This window comes from Giraffa tippelskirchi, chromosome 10 (assembly GCF_054371585.1).
Source record: "Giraffa tippelskirchi isolate mGirTip1 chromosome 10, T2T-mGirTip1v1.2.pri, whole genome shotgun sequence".
NCBI lineage: Eukaryota > Metazoa > Chordata > Mammalia > Artiodactyla > Giraffidae > Giraffa > Giraffa tippelskirchi.
The window spans coordinates 6,828,267-6,844,385 of NC_137284.1; the positions used below are offsets into that span (position 1 = coordinate 6,828,267).

General features: G+C 50.3%; 1 protein-coding gene and 2 long non-coding RNA genes across 13 annotated transcripts; 2 read left to right on the plus strand and 1 right to left on the minus strand.

The window, feature by feature from the left end:
- Positions 1-286: 286 nt before the first annotated feature.
- On the minus strand, positions 287-9,243 carry TSGA10IP (testis specific 10 interacting protein). 11 transcript variants are annotated; one of them, XR_014066254.1, is made up of 8 exons: positions 9,079-9,243; positions 7,621-7,715; positions 6,798-7,519; positions 6,472-6,619; positions 4,322-4,492; positions 1,219-1,318; positions 893-1,051; positions 287-437 (listed from the first exon to the last, which is right to left on the minus strand). XR_014066254.1 is itself a non-coding variant. In XM_081532227.1 (8 exons), the coding sequence occupies exons 1-8, from the start codon at positions 9,223-9,225 to the stop codon at positions 314-316; spliced, it is 1,629 nt and encodes a 542-aa protein (XP_081388353.1). In that variant the 5' UTR covers positions 9,226-9,243; the 3' UTR covers positions 287-313. The 11 variants fall into 11 exon arrangements, 7 of the variants coding, with proteins under 7 accessions (XP_081388353.1, XP_081388352.1, XP_081388349.1 ...); XR_014066256.1 differs by having other exon boundaries at positions 893-1,056; XR_014066255.1 differs by having other exon boundaries at positions 893-1,017; positions 1,154-1,318.
- Positions 9,244-9,281: 38 nt separating this feature from the next.
- LOC145522931 (uncharacterized) lies at positions 9,282-9,654 on the plus strand. Its single transcript, XR_014066257.1, has 2 exons — positions 9,282-9,420; positions 9,502-9,654. It is a non-coding gene; the product is annotated as an uncharacterized LOC145522931 (long non-coding RNA).
- A 3,294-nt stretch (positions 9,655-12,948) lies between these two features.
- LOC145522932 (uncharacterized) lies at positions 12,949-16,119 on the plus strand. Its single transcript, XR_014066258.1, has 2 exons — positions 12,949-13,847; positions 14,368-16,119. It is a non-coding gene; the product is annotated as an uncharacterized LOC145522932 (long non-coding RNA).

A 16,119-nucleotide genomic window follows, 5' to 3' on the forward strand; every position in this document is an offset into this window, starting at 1 on the left:
CTCCCCCACAGGACTGGGCGTTCCCAAAGGCGGAAGGCATTCTGTCCTGTTCACTCTTGAATTTCCAGGACCCAGCATTTGTAGGAGTTGCAGCTGTTGCTCTTGGGAGATGCCCCACTCACTCCCCTGGGCAGAGACAGAGCCGTGTGTGCTGGGCGGGGGCCACCGGAACAGCCAGAGTTCCTGGGGGATATGATCACAAGCCAAGCGTGCTGCATACCCACCTGCCACCACCTACTCCCAACCCACAGCCACTTCCCACCTCCGCCAGAAATCCCACACTGTATTTTCCACAAAGCATTTAATTTTTCTCTCAGAGACTCAACTCTTGGTCTGGATTGGGGGCGACGTGCTGGTCAGCCTGGCCGCCAGTGGGTTCCATCTTTGAGGGGCTCTGAGAAGAGGGCTCCATTCTCACCCCCACTGACCTGTGGCTCCTTAAAGATGAAGACACAGATAGAGACCACTGGGCTCTGCAACTCCCCACCCCCATAACCAAGGAGACCTGGGCTGTAAGAGGGGAAAGGCCTTCATCTCCAATGTTGGTGGTTTCAAATGTGGCTCTTATACTCTGAGACCCTGATAACCTCTGCTCCCCTCTACGCCTGTTCTAAAGTGTAAGCGTTCTGTGGGGAAATAACTCTGGCCCTGCCTTCTGCAGGTGATGTGGAGGACAGGGCCCAGGGACAGCCCTGCTGACTGCAAAAGCTAGACTGAGCCCTCCCGGCCAGGGAGTGGACAGATCAGGACGGAAGTCTAAATTCAGGGTGGACCCATATGGCTGCCAGTGGAGGCCCCTTAGCCTTTGCCCTGGGCAGGGTGACAGCTGAGTGAGACCCCACGGGGCAGAGTGCTGGTGACCATGCCCTTTCTCCCCACAGCTGGGCCTCACCTGTGCTTCCTGGGGGCACCCTCCACGTCCCCTTTGCCCGCCTCGGCCAGCAGCTGCTCCTCATCCAGTCCCAGTGCCGACAGCACCTGGGAGAAGCGCCGGGTCACGTTGAGCCGAGCGTTGGCCTAAGGAGAAAGCAGAGGGGGCCCCCTCTCTCACCTGGGCTGCCCCGAGGACACAGTGAGACTCTGATTACTGAGGGGGTCCCAGAGCTTTCCGAGGGTCCAAACTGAGGGGGCCCCTCCCTCCTCATCTCCCTACCCTCTCGGCCGGTGAGAAGCTCTGCTCTCGGGGATCCCACACGCTTGCCCAGGTGCCAGCCGTACCTGCATGGCCTGCTGGAACAGGTAGGGCCGGGCCTGTACCCGGTGCTGGATACCTTGCAGCTCTGCCTGGTACTCCACAAAGCGCTGTCGCTCCTGGCGCCTGAGGGGAGACGGGCCTCTGGGTAGCTAACCATGGACTCGAGCCATCGCCACTCATGAGCCCTCACTAAGGACTTCCTGTTTGTCCTCCCGCCGTTAGCTTTACAAAGTCATTTCATTTCCATCTCCGGCTGGGATTCCCCCTGATGTGAATGGAGTGAGAATCATCTGCCCCATTTTGTCCATGACACGCCTGAGGCTCAGGAGGGTCGAGGGACTTGAGGTTGCACAGTTGGGAAGTGAGGGACTGAGCATGGAGCCTGGGTCTGCAGACTGTGCCAGGCTCGCCCGTCCTCCCAGCCATCCCTGAGGGAGAGGGGCCAGCACTGGCTTCTGAGCAACTGGACATCTGTGTGCACAGCCCTGCCCTCCCCGCGTGCACCCCTGCAGCCTCTCTGCCTGTGAGGAGAAGCTGTGACTGTTGGCTGTGGCTTTGGGCAAGATCGCACTCTGGGCCCTGGGTTCGGTTTTCTTTTCTGTACTATAGCCAGTATGGGACAAGCTTGCCAGCATTCTCTGTGCTTCTTGTTAGCCGATAGTTTAGAAAATGGGACAGTGGAACTAAAGAAATGCACTACAAATGAAGAATTGATGCTTTCGAACTGTGGTGCTGGAGAAGACTCTTGAGTCCCTTGGACAGCATGGAGATCAAACCAGTCAATCCTAAAGGAAATCAACCCTGAATATTCACTGGAAGGACTGATGCTGAAGCTGAAGCTCCAATACTTTGGCCACCTGATGCGAAGAGCCAACTCTTTGGAAACAACCCTGATGCTGGGGAAGATTGAGGGCAGGAGGAGGAGGGAACAACAGAGGATGAGATGGTTGGATGGCATCACCCACTCAATGGATATGCGTTTGAGCAAACTCTGGAAGATAGTGAAGGACAAAGGAGCCTGGCGTGCTGCAGTCCATGAGGTTGCAGAGTCGGACACAACTTAGCAGCTGAAAAACAACAACAAACTGCAAGTGAAAGAACACATCCCAGAAAGATCCAGGTTCCACTGGAGAAGCACGATCCCATTTACAAAAACCCAGTTTGTGTGCTTGTCAGAAATCTGTCGGCTCTACAAGCTGTGAGTCCTGGCCATGAGAAGGGTCCTCTGACTGCATCACACATGGGACCAGGCATCCTTCTGCCGAGCATACAAGAGGGGCTGAGGGTTGTGGAGGCAGCACTCAGAGACAGGACAGGAGGGGAGAGGCACACGAGACTCTGAGACTCTGCTGGGAACCTCCGGCAAATGTGCTGGGCCCCATGGAAAAGCACACTGGCTTGCTGGGCCAGGACCCTTGGCTATGTGCCAGGTAAAGAAACTGGCTCCATTCAAGAAAAAGATGGACTTGAAAACCATGACTGGGAACAGAAGTCACTGCAAAGAAGAGTCTTCATCATTCAAGGGGGGATTTTACAGCAGTTTCAAGGAGTAGGGGTGGGGGAAGCCTGAGCTATGTCTCTGTCTTGCCCGTGATGTCGCGTACACTTTTCCTACATGGTTCTTGAGGCTATTTCCGTTAGAATTGAGAGGAAGCCCATGTCTTGGAGCTCTAAGCGAGGAAGGAAGTGGTGTCAGTGGGTTTCCACCTTAGCATCTCAGAATAAAAGGAAGGTTTGCGGCCTCCCCGCCACAGGGCAGTGCCTTTGGTGCCCTCTCCTGGGAAGGGCAGTCTTGCGTGCAGCTCAGAACTAAGGTCAAGGGCTGGAAGCACTGAGACACTCGCCGTGGGAAATATCTGCCCCCAAGAAGAGAATGAAAGGGCTGTGTTGGGAACGCTCCTCTCACCGACACCTGCCACTGGGGTCGGAGCCTTCCGCTTCCTGCCTTGTGAAAAAAAAAAATGTGAACTTGAAGTCCGCAGGGAGAGGATATCTTCCTGATCACTGACCAAGGATTTCTTTAAAATACACGTGACCTCTCAAGCCTGGGTTTCCTCACTGGCAAAGTTGGGGGTGATATGGCTGAGCCTCAAAGAGTAGGTGATTGGAGCCCCAGTGGATCCTGGCCCCATCACAGGGCAGGAACCCCCTGGTCTCTCGGCAGTACCCCACTCCCCTTGACCTAGTGCTTCTCCCCAGATGGAAGGGCTGCCTTGGTGCCAGCTGCACCCTAGAGGTGCCCAGTGTCAGTGGCATCGGCGATCATGTTTCTTTGAGTTATCTGGTTCCCCAGTTGGGCTTTGCGGGGACGATCCTGGTATGCTATATCTGGAGACTGGGCATTTGAGCCCTTCATGGTGGCTGAATGGCTGCCTGGGTTGGAATCCTAGCACTGCTGCTCACCTGTGACTTTTGACAAAATGTTTAAGCTCTTGGAGCTTCCTTCATCTGTAAAATTATGGGAGTGTGATAATACCTATTCTTATGAGTCTAAAAAAAGATTTGCTTTTAAATCTTAATTTGCTTTTTTATGATCAAAACATAGGAAGAAAATGAAACAGATGACTCTGCTCCTGACCAGGAACAACGGCTGTCTCCAGGAATCAGATCATAGGCACTATTCACATTCTCCACAAACTGCCTCTGTAATACATGAATTTTTATAGTACGGATACCTGGCATTTGAAATCAGAAAACAAGATTTGAAAGTGTGATGATGCATGTAGAACAATTCAAACTGGAGCCTTTGACAGCTGTTGGGATGGTTATTATTAACCAGGTGATCTCAGGAATTCCCTGGCTGTCCAGTGGTTAGGGCTCCATGCTTCCCCTGCAGGGACCTGGGTTCAATCCCTGGCCAGGGAACTAAGATCCCGCATACCACAAGGTGAAGCCAAAAAATAAATAAATAACCAGGTGACGTTGTCCCAGCCCCTTTTCCTCCTGGGCCTCAATGTCTTCATCTGTAAAGTGGCCCAACCTGCCTACCTGGCAGGGAGGATGGTCCTGGGGGCTCAGCCCCGTGGGTAGGGTGAAGGCAGGGTCTCCTTGGTCCTTTGGTCTGACACTTAGCACCGCCTCCCTGCCCTCTCTCCTCCAGGACCCCCACAACCCTGGGCTTCCTACCTCAGCTCCTCCAGCTTGCGCTGGGCAGCCCCCGGCCCCCGGCTCCCTGTGGGTGCGTAGGCTGCCAGGCAGCGAGCCACCTGCTGCTGGACTCGCTGCTCCCGGGCCCGCCGCACCTCGGCCTGCTGCCGCTCCTCCCGCTGCTGCCGCTCCCAGGCCCGCAGCAGGTTTCTTGGGTGGTGGGGAGAGGAAAAGCAGAGGGATGGGAAAAGTCTGCAGGGAACAGGAGCTTCATGGAGGCCCAGGGGCAGGTAGGGGCCTACGGGGACCTAGAAGGAGAGATTTCCACAGCCCAGAGAGCCAGGGGCCTAGGGAATGGGGTTTGTCGTGGAAGTTGAATCGGATGGGGGCTGCCTCTGGGAGCTCAGCCCTCAGGCCCAGCTCAGGCTTTTCTCAGCTCTTCCTGGAAGCCTCCTGCCTATTCCAGCCAGTGGTGTGCCCCAACTCTGACAGTCCTCAGCCTTGAGGAGCTCGGCACACACACCCGTGACCTCACCTTCCCCTTGCAAAGCAGCTCTCCTTGACCGAAGGGCCCAGATCTTTCTTTCTCTCACCCCCATATCTAGTAGGAGCTAGAGTAATGCCTGTTGGTTTGAGGGACCGACAGATGAATGAATGAGAAAGAGAAAAAATGGTGATGGGATCCGTGGGTGTAATGGATGAATGGTGTGGATGGTTGAATAGACAGTACCTAGTCCACCTGGAACACCCTTCCCCCAGGTCTGATGATCAGTTCCTCTTGACAATCAGGTCTTTGCTCAAAGGTCAGAGAAAGTGAGACCTCAGCACCCCATCTACCTCCCAGAGATTTTCCATCTCTAGCTCTACATTTGTTCATTTCTTTACTAATTATCCTTCTTTCCAAGTAAAATGTAAGCCTCATGAGAGCAGGGTTCCTTGTCTGTCCTCTTCACCGCCAAGGTATTCCCAGCACATAGAACAGGGCCTAACATAGACGGAAACTCAATATGGGTGAGTTCATGCGTAACTGTTGTCATTCACTCCCTGAGTTGTGTCTGATTGTTTGTGACCCCTTGGACTGCAGCACACCAGGCTCTTCTGTCCTTCACTATCTTAAGATTTTTCGCAAATTCATGTCCATTGAGAAGTGACACCACCATCTAACCATCTTATCCTCTGCTGCCCACTTCTCCTTTTGCCTTCAATCTTTCCTAACATCAGGGTCTTTTCCAATGAATTGGTTCTTTGCATCAAGTGGCCAGAATACTGGAGCTTCAGATTCAATATCAGTCCTTCCAGTAAGGACATGAATCATGGTCAGATAGAAATATGGACAGGTAGACAGAGGGGTAGATGCAAACATACACTCAGCACAGGTTTATTGAGCACCAAGCCTGTGCCAGACTCTTTTAGGGTACCAGACGGGGGCTGTTATCAAAAAGATCCAGCAACTTCCCTGGAGGAGCCTTCACATTGTGCAAAGGGATAGACAGATAGCCCAGCACCTTCCCAAGGGATCTGGGCTTTGTCCTTGGGGCGCTGGGGAGCATGGGAAGATCTCAAGCAGGGATGACAGGGGGAGACTCAAAGGGTGCTCTCAGAATGCTGAATGGATCTCACCCCACACTTCTAACTGGTCACCAAGGTCCACTAAGCCAGCCTCCAAATATCCTTTCAAATAAATCCTTCTCTCTTCACTCACATGACCACCTGATTCAAGCCTTCACCTAGATATTGCCAGCAGCCCCCACCCCATTCTTCCCTCCTGCTCCCATTATCTCTTGTTCAAGCCCCAAGGATAGTAATGATCTAACTCTTCTGCCATTGTCCCTGTTTTCCCCATCTGTCTCCTTTTCCAGCTGACTTTGAGCTTCTTAGGGATGAAACCGTCTTTTTACCTTTATATCCTGAGGACCCATGAGCAGATACCCAATGTATGTTGCATTAATCACTTAGCTAATAGATTAATGAATGGGTAGAAATGAGTGAAAAGTGGCTTATGTCAATAGACAGTTGACCAAGGGGATGGATAGATGGATGGATGGACGGATGACTGGATGATCAGAAAGACTAGTGAATGGATAAATGAAGGGATGAATGAGAGGATGGATGAACGAGTGTCTCTTGGAGAACTAGCTCCTTCTCTAGTCCCTGTGCTTCGCTCCCACCCTCCTTCTTCTCCATCTCACCTGGTGGCCTCCTGTCGTTTGTGGAAGGTGCGGTTAGGGAAGTTTACAAACAGAAAAGTCTCATCATCTCCCAAGGTGTGGGCCTTCCTGCTCCAGTTGGAGGCCTGAACAGCAGCCCGCAAAGACTTCCAGGGCTGTTTCTCGGGGCCTGTCCGCAGAGGGACAAGTCAGGGACTGGTGTCCCTCCTGTCCCCTTTGGCAATCCCTCCCTGCACCTGAAGCCCAGCCCAGCTGTGTCTGAACACCTGGCCCAGGTCGCTGGCTCCAGCCCCTCTCCACACTGTGTGACTTTGTGGGGAACCTGGGCTTTGAGGCCCAGGACTCACCACAGTCCAACTCCTGCTGCAGCTGCCTCTGCAGCTTCTCCAGGTCCCATGGCCCCTCCAGCTCTTTGGCCCTTGGCTTCCTCCTCGGTCGTTCTGGGAGGTTGGTGGAGCTGGAAACACTCTCCAGGGACTGCACTTCACTCTCGTCCCAGGCCTCCTCACCATAATTCCGCCCCTTTCTTCGAGAACTGGTCCTCCTTCTCCGGGGGGCCCGGTGTTCCCTGTCCTCGGCCTCCTCTGTGGCCTCTGAAAACTGCTCCTCCTCCAAGATCAACCCCCTCCTGGGGAGCTGGGGCAGTTCCCCTGGAATTAGACCCTTCTCAACCTCCTCAGCCCCCAGGCCTTCCGGCTCAGACTCCTCGGGCTCCGACCCAGACCCTGAGGATTTCCTGGGCGACTGCAGGCCTCCCTCCCCGGGCGGCTCCAGCTCCTGGCTCGTCCCCCTTCCCGGAGGGATGGAGGTGCAGCTGCAGGCCCTGGGCTGCTGTCTCCTCTCCAGGTTCGGCCCCTCTGTCTTCCAGCAGAAGCTGTGGGTCTCCAGGAGGGTGGCCGTGGACTTGCGCCGGGACTTGTGCTGATGGACTGCCGGGGGCAAGGGCAGGGCCTGGTGGCCAGGGGCCAAGACGGAGCTCGGCTGATGCAGGGCCCGGCCATCTGTGGTGAAGCTCTCCCAGGCCCACTGGAAGGGGAAGGAGGGTTTCCGAGAAGGAGAGAGGACGAGACTGAGGAGGGAGAGGGCAGGGGGCTGGGGTCAGGGTCTGGACGCCGGCCCCCAGTGGGGCCTGGCCCCCTGCATCCCTCCTGGCCCTCCACAGCCACTTACTCCTCAGCTTCCGCAGAGCTTTGCCCTTTCTTGTTCCGGCCTCTGAGCCTCCGGTCCTTCTTTGGTGTCTGCCCCGCGCTCCGAGATCTCTGCTTCTGCGTGTGGATAAAAGCATCACTGCTCCCAAGACTCCTCTGAGCGACGGTAGGAGAGGAGGCCTAGCTCTGAGCCACTCGCCCAGGGGACAGTCCTGTACACCCTGGTTGGCCCCTCTGGGCCCTTGTTACCCCTGGAACTGACGGATCATGACCTGAATTATTAATATTAAAATAGCAACAGTGGGTTTCCCTGGCAGTCTAGTGGTTAAGAATCCGCTCGCCAATGCAGGGAACCCGGGTTTGATCCCTGATCCGGGAAGATCCCACATGCTGCAGAGCCACTGTACCTGTGGACCACAACTAAGGAGCCTGTGCTCTAGAGCCCACAAGCCGCAGCTAAGCCTGCAACTACTGCAGCTTGAGCACCTAGAGCCTGTGCTCCACAACAAGAGAAGCCACTGCAATGAGAAGCCCGAGCTCCACAAAGAAGAGCAGCCCCTGCTCACTGTAACTGGGGAAGGTCCACCTGCAGCAACAAAGACCCAGAGCAGCCAAAAATAAGTAAATAAATCTTAAAAAGCAACAGTGCTATTCACTGAGCACCTGCTGCATGCTCAGGACTTTCATGCATTAACTCATTTAACCTTCCTTCCCAAGGACCCTATGGGGTTTCCCAGATGGCTCTAGTCATCAAGAATCTACCTGCGAATGCAGGAGACGCAAGAGGTGTGGGTTCGATCCCTGGGTCGAGAAGATGCCCTGGAGAAGGAAATGGCAACCCAGTCCAGTATGATTGCCTGGAAAATTCCATGGACAGAGGAGCCTGGAAGGTTATGGTCCACGGGGCCACAGAGAGTTGGACTTGACTGAGCGATTGAACTCACACGCGCGCGTGCGCACACACACACACACACACAAGGATCCTATGAGGGCCTTGCTTACTCTCACCCACATCATGCAGATGAGAACACTGAGGCTCAGAGAGGTGAAGTCACTTGACTAAAGTCACACAACCGGGAAGCGGAGCCAGGACCTAATGTGTGGACTGTCCTAGAGCCCAGATTTGCCCCCGTTGCCCTGGGCTGCCTCTGGGCCCTGGACAGCTCTTCTCAGTGCCCCACAGGGTTCTGGACTTGCAATGCCAAGGAGGGAAAAGCTCATTATTTTTCCTGAAACCCAAATCCTCCCAGTTTGCCAAAAATGCTCCATCAGAAGCCTGGGAGTCATGACTGGGCGTCATCCTCCCCTTCATCCCACGTCCCTCAGGCCTCCCCACAGTCCCTGCCCCCGTCCCAGACCTCCCTGACTCTCTCCTGGGCCTCCGCTCCAATCTGTGGCCTCCCTCAGCCTTGACCTCCCACCCCAGAGAGCCAACCTGCCTCTGGGCAGTTGGCAGTCCACCCGCGGGGCTCCCCCTCACCTGCTCAGCATGAGGGGTGCTTGAGAGAAGCTTGAGCAGACCTGTGGCCGTCCCTGGAGCCTGCTGCCGTGTGTCTTGCCCAGGTCTCCCGGAAGAAGTCCTGACCAACTGTTGGTGGGCGTTTAGCATATTGGTTTCTTGCCCCATCCCCCACCCCCATCTGCCAACCTTGGAACTGCCCGGCCCACCATCTCTATGGCAACCAGTCCTCAACCTGTCTCAAGGGCTGTGGCAAAAGCAGACCAGGAAGGCTATATGTAAGGCCAGCTTCCTTCCAGACGGGAGAGTTCGGCAGGACGCTGAGGAAGAGTCCAGGCCTGGGAGTCCAGAGATCCAGGCCAAGTACTGCCTCTGCAGGACTCCCTGTGGACCTGGTATAATCCCCCTGCCCTTGCTCAGCCTGTGTTTCTCCATCTCTTAAAGGAATCTCTGGACCATCCATCCCAAACGGTCTTCAAACCCTGTGAAGATGGCGGATAGTACCTGCCACGTCCCTCTCCCTCTACCTGCCTCCTGGTTTAAAAAAAAATGGTATCTCATTATAATTAAAAATTAAAAAATCTTTTGGCCATGCCACATGCGGAATCATAATTCTCCCATCAAGGATTGACTTCCTTGGTGGCTCAGATGGTAAAGAATCTGCCTGCAATGCAGGAGACCTGGGTTCAGTCCCTGAGTCGGAAAGATCCCCTGGAGAAGGGAATGGCTACCCACTCCAGTATTCTTGCCTGGGAAATCCCATGGACAGAGGAGCCTGGCAGGCTGCAGTCCACGGGGTCACTGAATCAGACACGACTGAGTGACTAACACATTCACTTTCTTGAAGGATCAAACCTGCATTGGGAGCACGGAGCCTTAACCACTGGACACACAGGAAAGTCCCCTCATTATAATTTTAACTGAGCTGTGCTGATTACTTCTTTGACCTGCTCTTCATCACTTTTTTGCCTCTGGGCTCATCCTGTGAGCTGCTTGGTTCTGTTCATGGCCACGTATTATGCTTCTGGGCTTTTCTTTATTGTTCAGGAATTATGTATTCAGTAGATTGCAACCAGCTTTCTGTTAATATTATCTCTGCGGGCCTTTGTGGAACAGAAATCCTTAAGTTTTTTCATTTTTTAAAATTGAAGTATAGTTGAATTACAATGTGTTAATTACTGCTGTACAGCAAAGTGACTCAGTTATACATGTGTATATATATATATATATATCCTGTTTCATGTTCTTTTCCATTATGGTTTACCACGGGATATTTAATATAATTCCCTGTGCTGTATAGTAGGAGCTTGTTACTTATCCATTCTATATATACCGGTTTGCGTCCACCAATCCTAAACTCCCAATCCAACCCTGTCCCACCCTCCTCCCCCTTGGCAACCACCAGTCTATTCTCTGTGTCCCTGATTTGGAGAAATCCTTAATTTTGATATAGTCAGATCCATAAAGGTTTTGCATGAGAGTTTGCCTTTTGAATGTCTTAAGTCCTTACCCTACCCCTAGGTGGGGCCTTCTCATACTTTATTCTAGTAGATCATAATTTAACTTCCAGGTTCAGATTGAAATGCTCTACACTTTTCCTTTCCTGATACCGTCCTTATCTGGTTTGGGAGTCATATGAGGAACTGGGCAGCCTCTTCTCATTCTCTGTTTTCTGGAACAACTAGTATAAGATAAGGACCATCCGTTCCCCTTCCACTGGGGCTCTTTTGCACTGGAGCAAAATTATATAATTTTAGATTCTAAATTTTCTTTACTGGTTATTGATCTATTGAAGCTTTTTGTGCCAATTTTGGCATTTCATATTTTTTTCTGAAAAGGCCTTTACGTTAAGTTTTTATTTTTACTGACATACAATTATTTGTAATATTCTTTGATATCTTGACATTTTAAACTTCTTTGGGGGCTCAGAGGTCAGATCACGTAGGGCCCCGTGGCTGTGTAAAGGTCTTGGGATTTGCCGTAAACATGATGGAAAGGGTGAAAGGATATTGTTATAGAAGAACCCATTTTGCCAACACAAAACTCCCAATCTGCTTCAAGATTATGAAGGGTTGGAAGATAGGTTCTCAAAAGGGAATTTTGTGAGGAGATTGGGGCTGGGGCTGGGGGCTGCTTTCAAATCCTACATCTGGGGAATTTGAGATGGGTTCCCTGAGATCCTGGCAGGCCCGTGGGTCAAGTGTACAGGAGACTTCCAGAAAGACTTGAGACCCATGGTCAGAAAGGCCAGCACTCTGCGGAAGCATGGCACAGGAAGTCAGGGCTTCATCTGTGGGCAGAGACGAATTTCCTTATGGATTTCAGAGGGACATTGGGAGACAAAAATTATCTTTTATTATATCCCATGCATCTCGTTTGGTCACAGTAGTCATCACAGTAGAAGATTTGGGGGTGGGGAGAGGAGGTGATGGGCTTCTCCAGTACCGCTAGTGTAAAGAATCCACCTCCCAATGCAGGAGATGCAAGAGACACAGGTTCGATCCCTGGGTCGGGAAGATCCCCTGGACTAGAAAAGAAATGGCAACCCACTCCAGTATTCTTGCGTGGAATATTCCATGGACAGAATATTCCATTGGTTGCAAAGAGTCAGACATGACTGGAGCACACACGTGGCAGAGGAGGTGGGAGGAGCTGACTCAGCTGTTTTTTTTAACATTTTTGTTTATTTTAATGCATTTAATATATTTGGCTGTGCCACGTCTTAGTCTAGGCACATGAGATCTTTGACTTTGGCTGTGGCACGCAGGATCTTTAGTTGAGGTATACAGACTTTTAGTTGCACGATCTAATTCCCTGACCAGGGATCGAACCCGGGCCCCCTGCGTTGGACTACGAGGGAAGTCACCCTGATTGAGGTTTTTGAAAGCTCCCTTTGGCTGCTGTGTAGAGACTAGACTGGAGGACCAGGGTGGAAAGAGGGCCCGTTGTCCAGGAGAGGGACCAGAGGACTTGGGCCAGGGAGGCAGAGAAAGGAAAGAAGAGGAGAGGTCTGGAGATTGAGCCTGGGCCTGCCACCATTTAGAGATCAGGGGAGGACAGGGAAACACAGCAATGGACGTTGGACAACAGAGGCTGGTAGGGAGAAAGTCATCCTAGAGAGGGAGGGCTCCCAGCCAAGTGAAGTAAGTGTTTCAAAAAGGAGTGGGTGATCAGCTCTGACAAGAGCCACTGAGAGGTCAAGGCAAGGCTGACTGAGTGAACTGAATTTGGCAACCTCACTTGTTCCGTAGGCTCACCTCCAAAGACCAGCCACAGAAGGTGCATTACAGACGTTGGCAATTTAAATGTGGCTGAAATTGGCCTCAGAAACATATTCTCTCCCCTGAGGAACTTGTACCGTTTGTTATCTCTAGGCGGGGAACATCTCCCTTTTTGCTTTGACTCCCTGGAAGCTCAAAGCCAAATTTGATCTGCAGATAATAGAATGTATGCATGCATGCTAAGTCACTTCAGTCGTGTTCAACTCTTCGTGACCCTATGGACTGTAGCCCCCCCAGGCTCCTCTGACCTTGGGGATTCTCCAGGCAAGAATTCTGAAGTGGGTGGTGATGCCCTCCTTCAGGAGATCTTCCCAACCCAGGGGCTGAATTAGCATCTCTTTCATCTTCTGCCTTGGCACGTGAGTTCTTTACCACTAGCACCACCTGGGAAGCTCAGAGTGCTTTATGGGCTTTACTTAGTAATAGACCTGCATATTTATATCTTAATGTTCTTGCTCCAGATCTTCACATTTTCTTTTCAACTACCTTTTCACATTCTTGAGTCTCCATTTTTGTTTTGAGATTTTATCTTCTTTGTTCTTGTCAGAAGTTACCTCACATACATTGGGAATGAAGCAGGTATGCAAATTAATTCTACCATTCAGCAAATATATGGAGATGACTTATACTGCTTAAGTTCCTTTGGTTTGCAACTGACAGAGCTAAATTAAGCCAAAAGGATAAAATAAGTAATTAGCTTATGTTACTAATGAATAAAAAGGGCCTGACCTCAATTTTGCCTGGATTGAAAGATTTGAGCCCCTTTGCGTGTGTGTGTGCATGTGTGTGTGTGCGCATGTGTGCGCGCGTGTGTGTGCGCATGCGTGTGTGCGTCTGTGCGTGCGTGCATGTGTGTGTGCATGCGTCTCTGTGTGTGTGCATGCATGTGTGTGTGTGTGCATGTGTGTGTGTGTCTTTCTGTCTTCCTCATTTCATCATCATTTCTCTCTGTGTTGGCTTCATTTTCTCCAATGGGAGTGTTGGCTGCGAGCAGCACCAGATTGTTGTCCTTGGAGCTTTGCCACCAGAGTAGCGAGAGGACTCTTCCCAAGTATACAGGTAGAAAACCCCAGGCAAGGATTCTGACATTTCCTACCTCGAGTCTCATGGCCACCCCTCAACCAATCACAGGGACCCAGTGAGATGAGGACTGTGACCCGCTGTACTATAGCACCTTCTGAGTGGAGTGGGAGGAGTAGTGTTCTAAGGATAGAAAACAATATGGAGTTTCCTCAAAAAAATTAAAAGTAGAACTACCATACAATCCTGCAATTTCACTCTTGGATATTTATCCAACAAAAACTAAAACACTAATTATAAAAGATATATGCAGCTCAATGTTCAACACAGCACTCTCTATAATTGCCAAGACATGGAAGCAGCCTAAGTGCCCATCTATAGATGAATGGATAAAGCAGATATGATACGTACATAGATAGATATTGATAGATATTGGAATATTTGCTAAGTTGCTTCAGTTGTGTCCAACTCTTTGCGACCCTACAGACTGTAGCCCACCAGGCTCCTCTGTCCATGGGATTCTCCGGGCAAGAATACTGGAGTGGGTTGCCATTTCCTTAGCCAGATATTAGAATATTACTCAGCCACAACAAAAAAAGGAATGAGATCTTGCCATTTGTGACAAGATGGATGGAACAGAAAGGTATTATGCTAGTGAAATAAGTCAAACAAAGAAAGACAGATACCGTATGTTTTACTTCATGAAATCTACAAAACAAAACTAATACAACAAAACAGAAATAGACTCACAGATAAAGAGAGCCAACTAGTGGTTGCCAGGAGAGAGTGGAGTGAGGGGATAGGCAGATGGCAGATAGAAGGGGATTAAGAAGTGTCAACTGGGCTTCCCAGGTGGCGCAGTGGTAAAGAATCCCCCTGCCAATTCAGGATACTCAAGAGATGCGTTTCAGTCCCTGGGTCGGGAAGACCCTCTGGAGGAGGGCACAGCAACCCACTCCAGTATTCTTCCTGGAGAATCCCATAGATAGAGGAGCCTGGCGGGCTACAGTCCATAGGGTCACAAAAAGTTGGATATAACTGAAGCGACTGAGCACACATGCTTGCAAGAGGTATAAACTACGAGTTATACATGCATATATATATGTGTGTATACACACACACACACACACACATATATATATATAAAGTTAACAAAAGCCTTGGGACTTCCCTGGCTGTCCAGTGGTGAAGACTCCACATTTCCAATGCAGGGGGCAGAGATTTGATCCCTGGGTGAGTAACTAAGATCCCACATACTGAGGCATGGCCAGTAGAAAAATAAAAAGAAAGTCAATAAAATAAACGTCACAAGGATTTAATCTATAGCACAGGGAATATAGTCAACAATATTATAAATAACTTAATATGGTGAGTATCTATAAAAATACCAAACCACTATGTTGTACACCTGAAACTAGTATAATATTGTGAGTCACCTATACTTCAAATTTTAAAAAGGGAAAATTTTAATTGCATTAATTTTTAAAAGGTTGAGGATGTGATGTGAGGTGACTTGAAGGCGGAGGGTCAGGGCAGACCATAGTACAAAAACATGCTTATCATGTCTCTATAACAGATATCCTACAGATGCAGATATGAATAAGATAAGCCTCCCTGCCTTGATATGGTCACAGACCAGTGACATGCAGGTAAAACATGCACACACAATTGTAATCCAAACCACAGCATGGGCAAAACTTTAGAAGAGGGAGAGGCAAAGGACTTGGGGAGTTCAAAGGAGAGAGGACTTCTGATTCTGGCCACAAACAAGTCAGGTGGATCCTTTGGCTGCAAACAACTAAGAAACTGGATTGTTGTTGTTCAACTGCTCAGTCATGTCCGACTCTTCATGACCCCATGGACTGTAGAATGCCAGGCTTCCCTGTCCTTACCATCTCCCAGAGTTTGCTCAAATTCATGTCCATTGAGTCACTGATGCCATCCAACCATCTCGTCCTCTGTCGCCCCCTTCTCCTCTGCCCTCAGTCTTTCTCAGCATCGGGTGTTTTCCAATGAGTATAAGAAACAACCCTGCTTTCAGATGTTAGAAAACCGGTAGCACAGGACTATAATCCCTGAGAAAAGGGAAGCTGAATAATTCCCAGAGCTCACACAGGGCTAGAAAGCTTTATAAGATTCTCTCCAGTTAAAGTAGAGAGATTTCACTGAATATGTAGAAAATTCAGTAGAGAACCCGGAAGAGCCATGTCTTAGAAGTGAGCCTAAATCAGCCCCTAATGAAGGCTATTCTAGACTCACCATTCAAGAGCTTGTAACAAATCTCGAAATGATCAGGCTAACCCAGGAGTAACAACCAAATTGCTAGGAAGAGTCCAACACTCTCTAAAGAAATTCAGTGAAGTCCAGATCAATAATGTAAAATTCACAAAGCAGTGTTTGGCGTCCAATAAAAAATTAACCGATATACAAAGAATACTCTGATTAACAACCAGGAGAAAATGTCTGTCAATTAAAACAACCCAGAAGACGGCAATACTCTCCACACCGACTTAACTCAATCTCTATTGAAATCTCAGCTGCCTTTTACAGGAACTGACAAGCTGATCCTAAAATTTACATGCAAAGTCAGGGGGCCCAGAATAGCCAAACAATCTAGAAAAAGGAGAACAAAGGTAGAAGACTTACATTTTCTGATTTGAAAACAGTGCAGGGACTTCCCCGGTGGTCCAGTGGTTAAGATTCCACATTTCCATCTCACTAAGATCCCGCATGCTACACGGCACAGCCAAAAAAAAGAAAA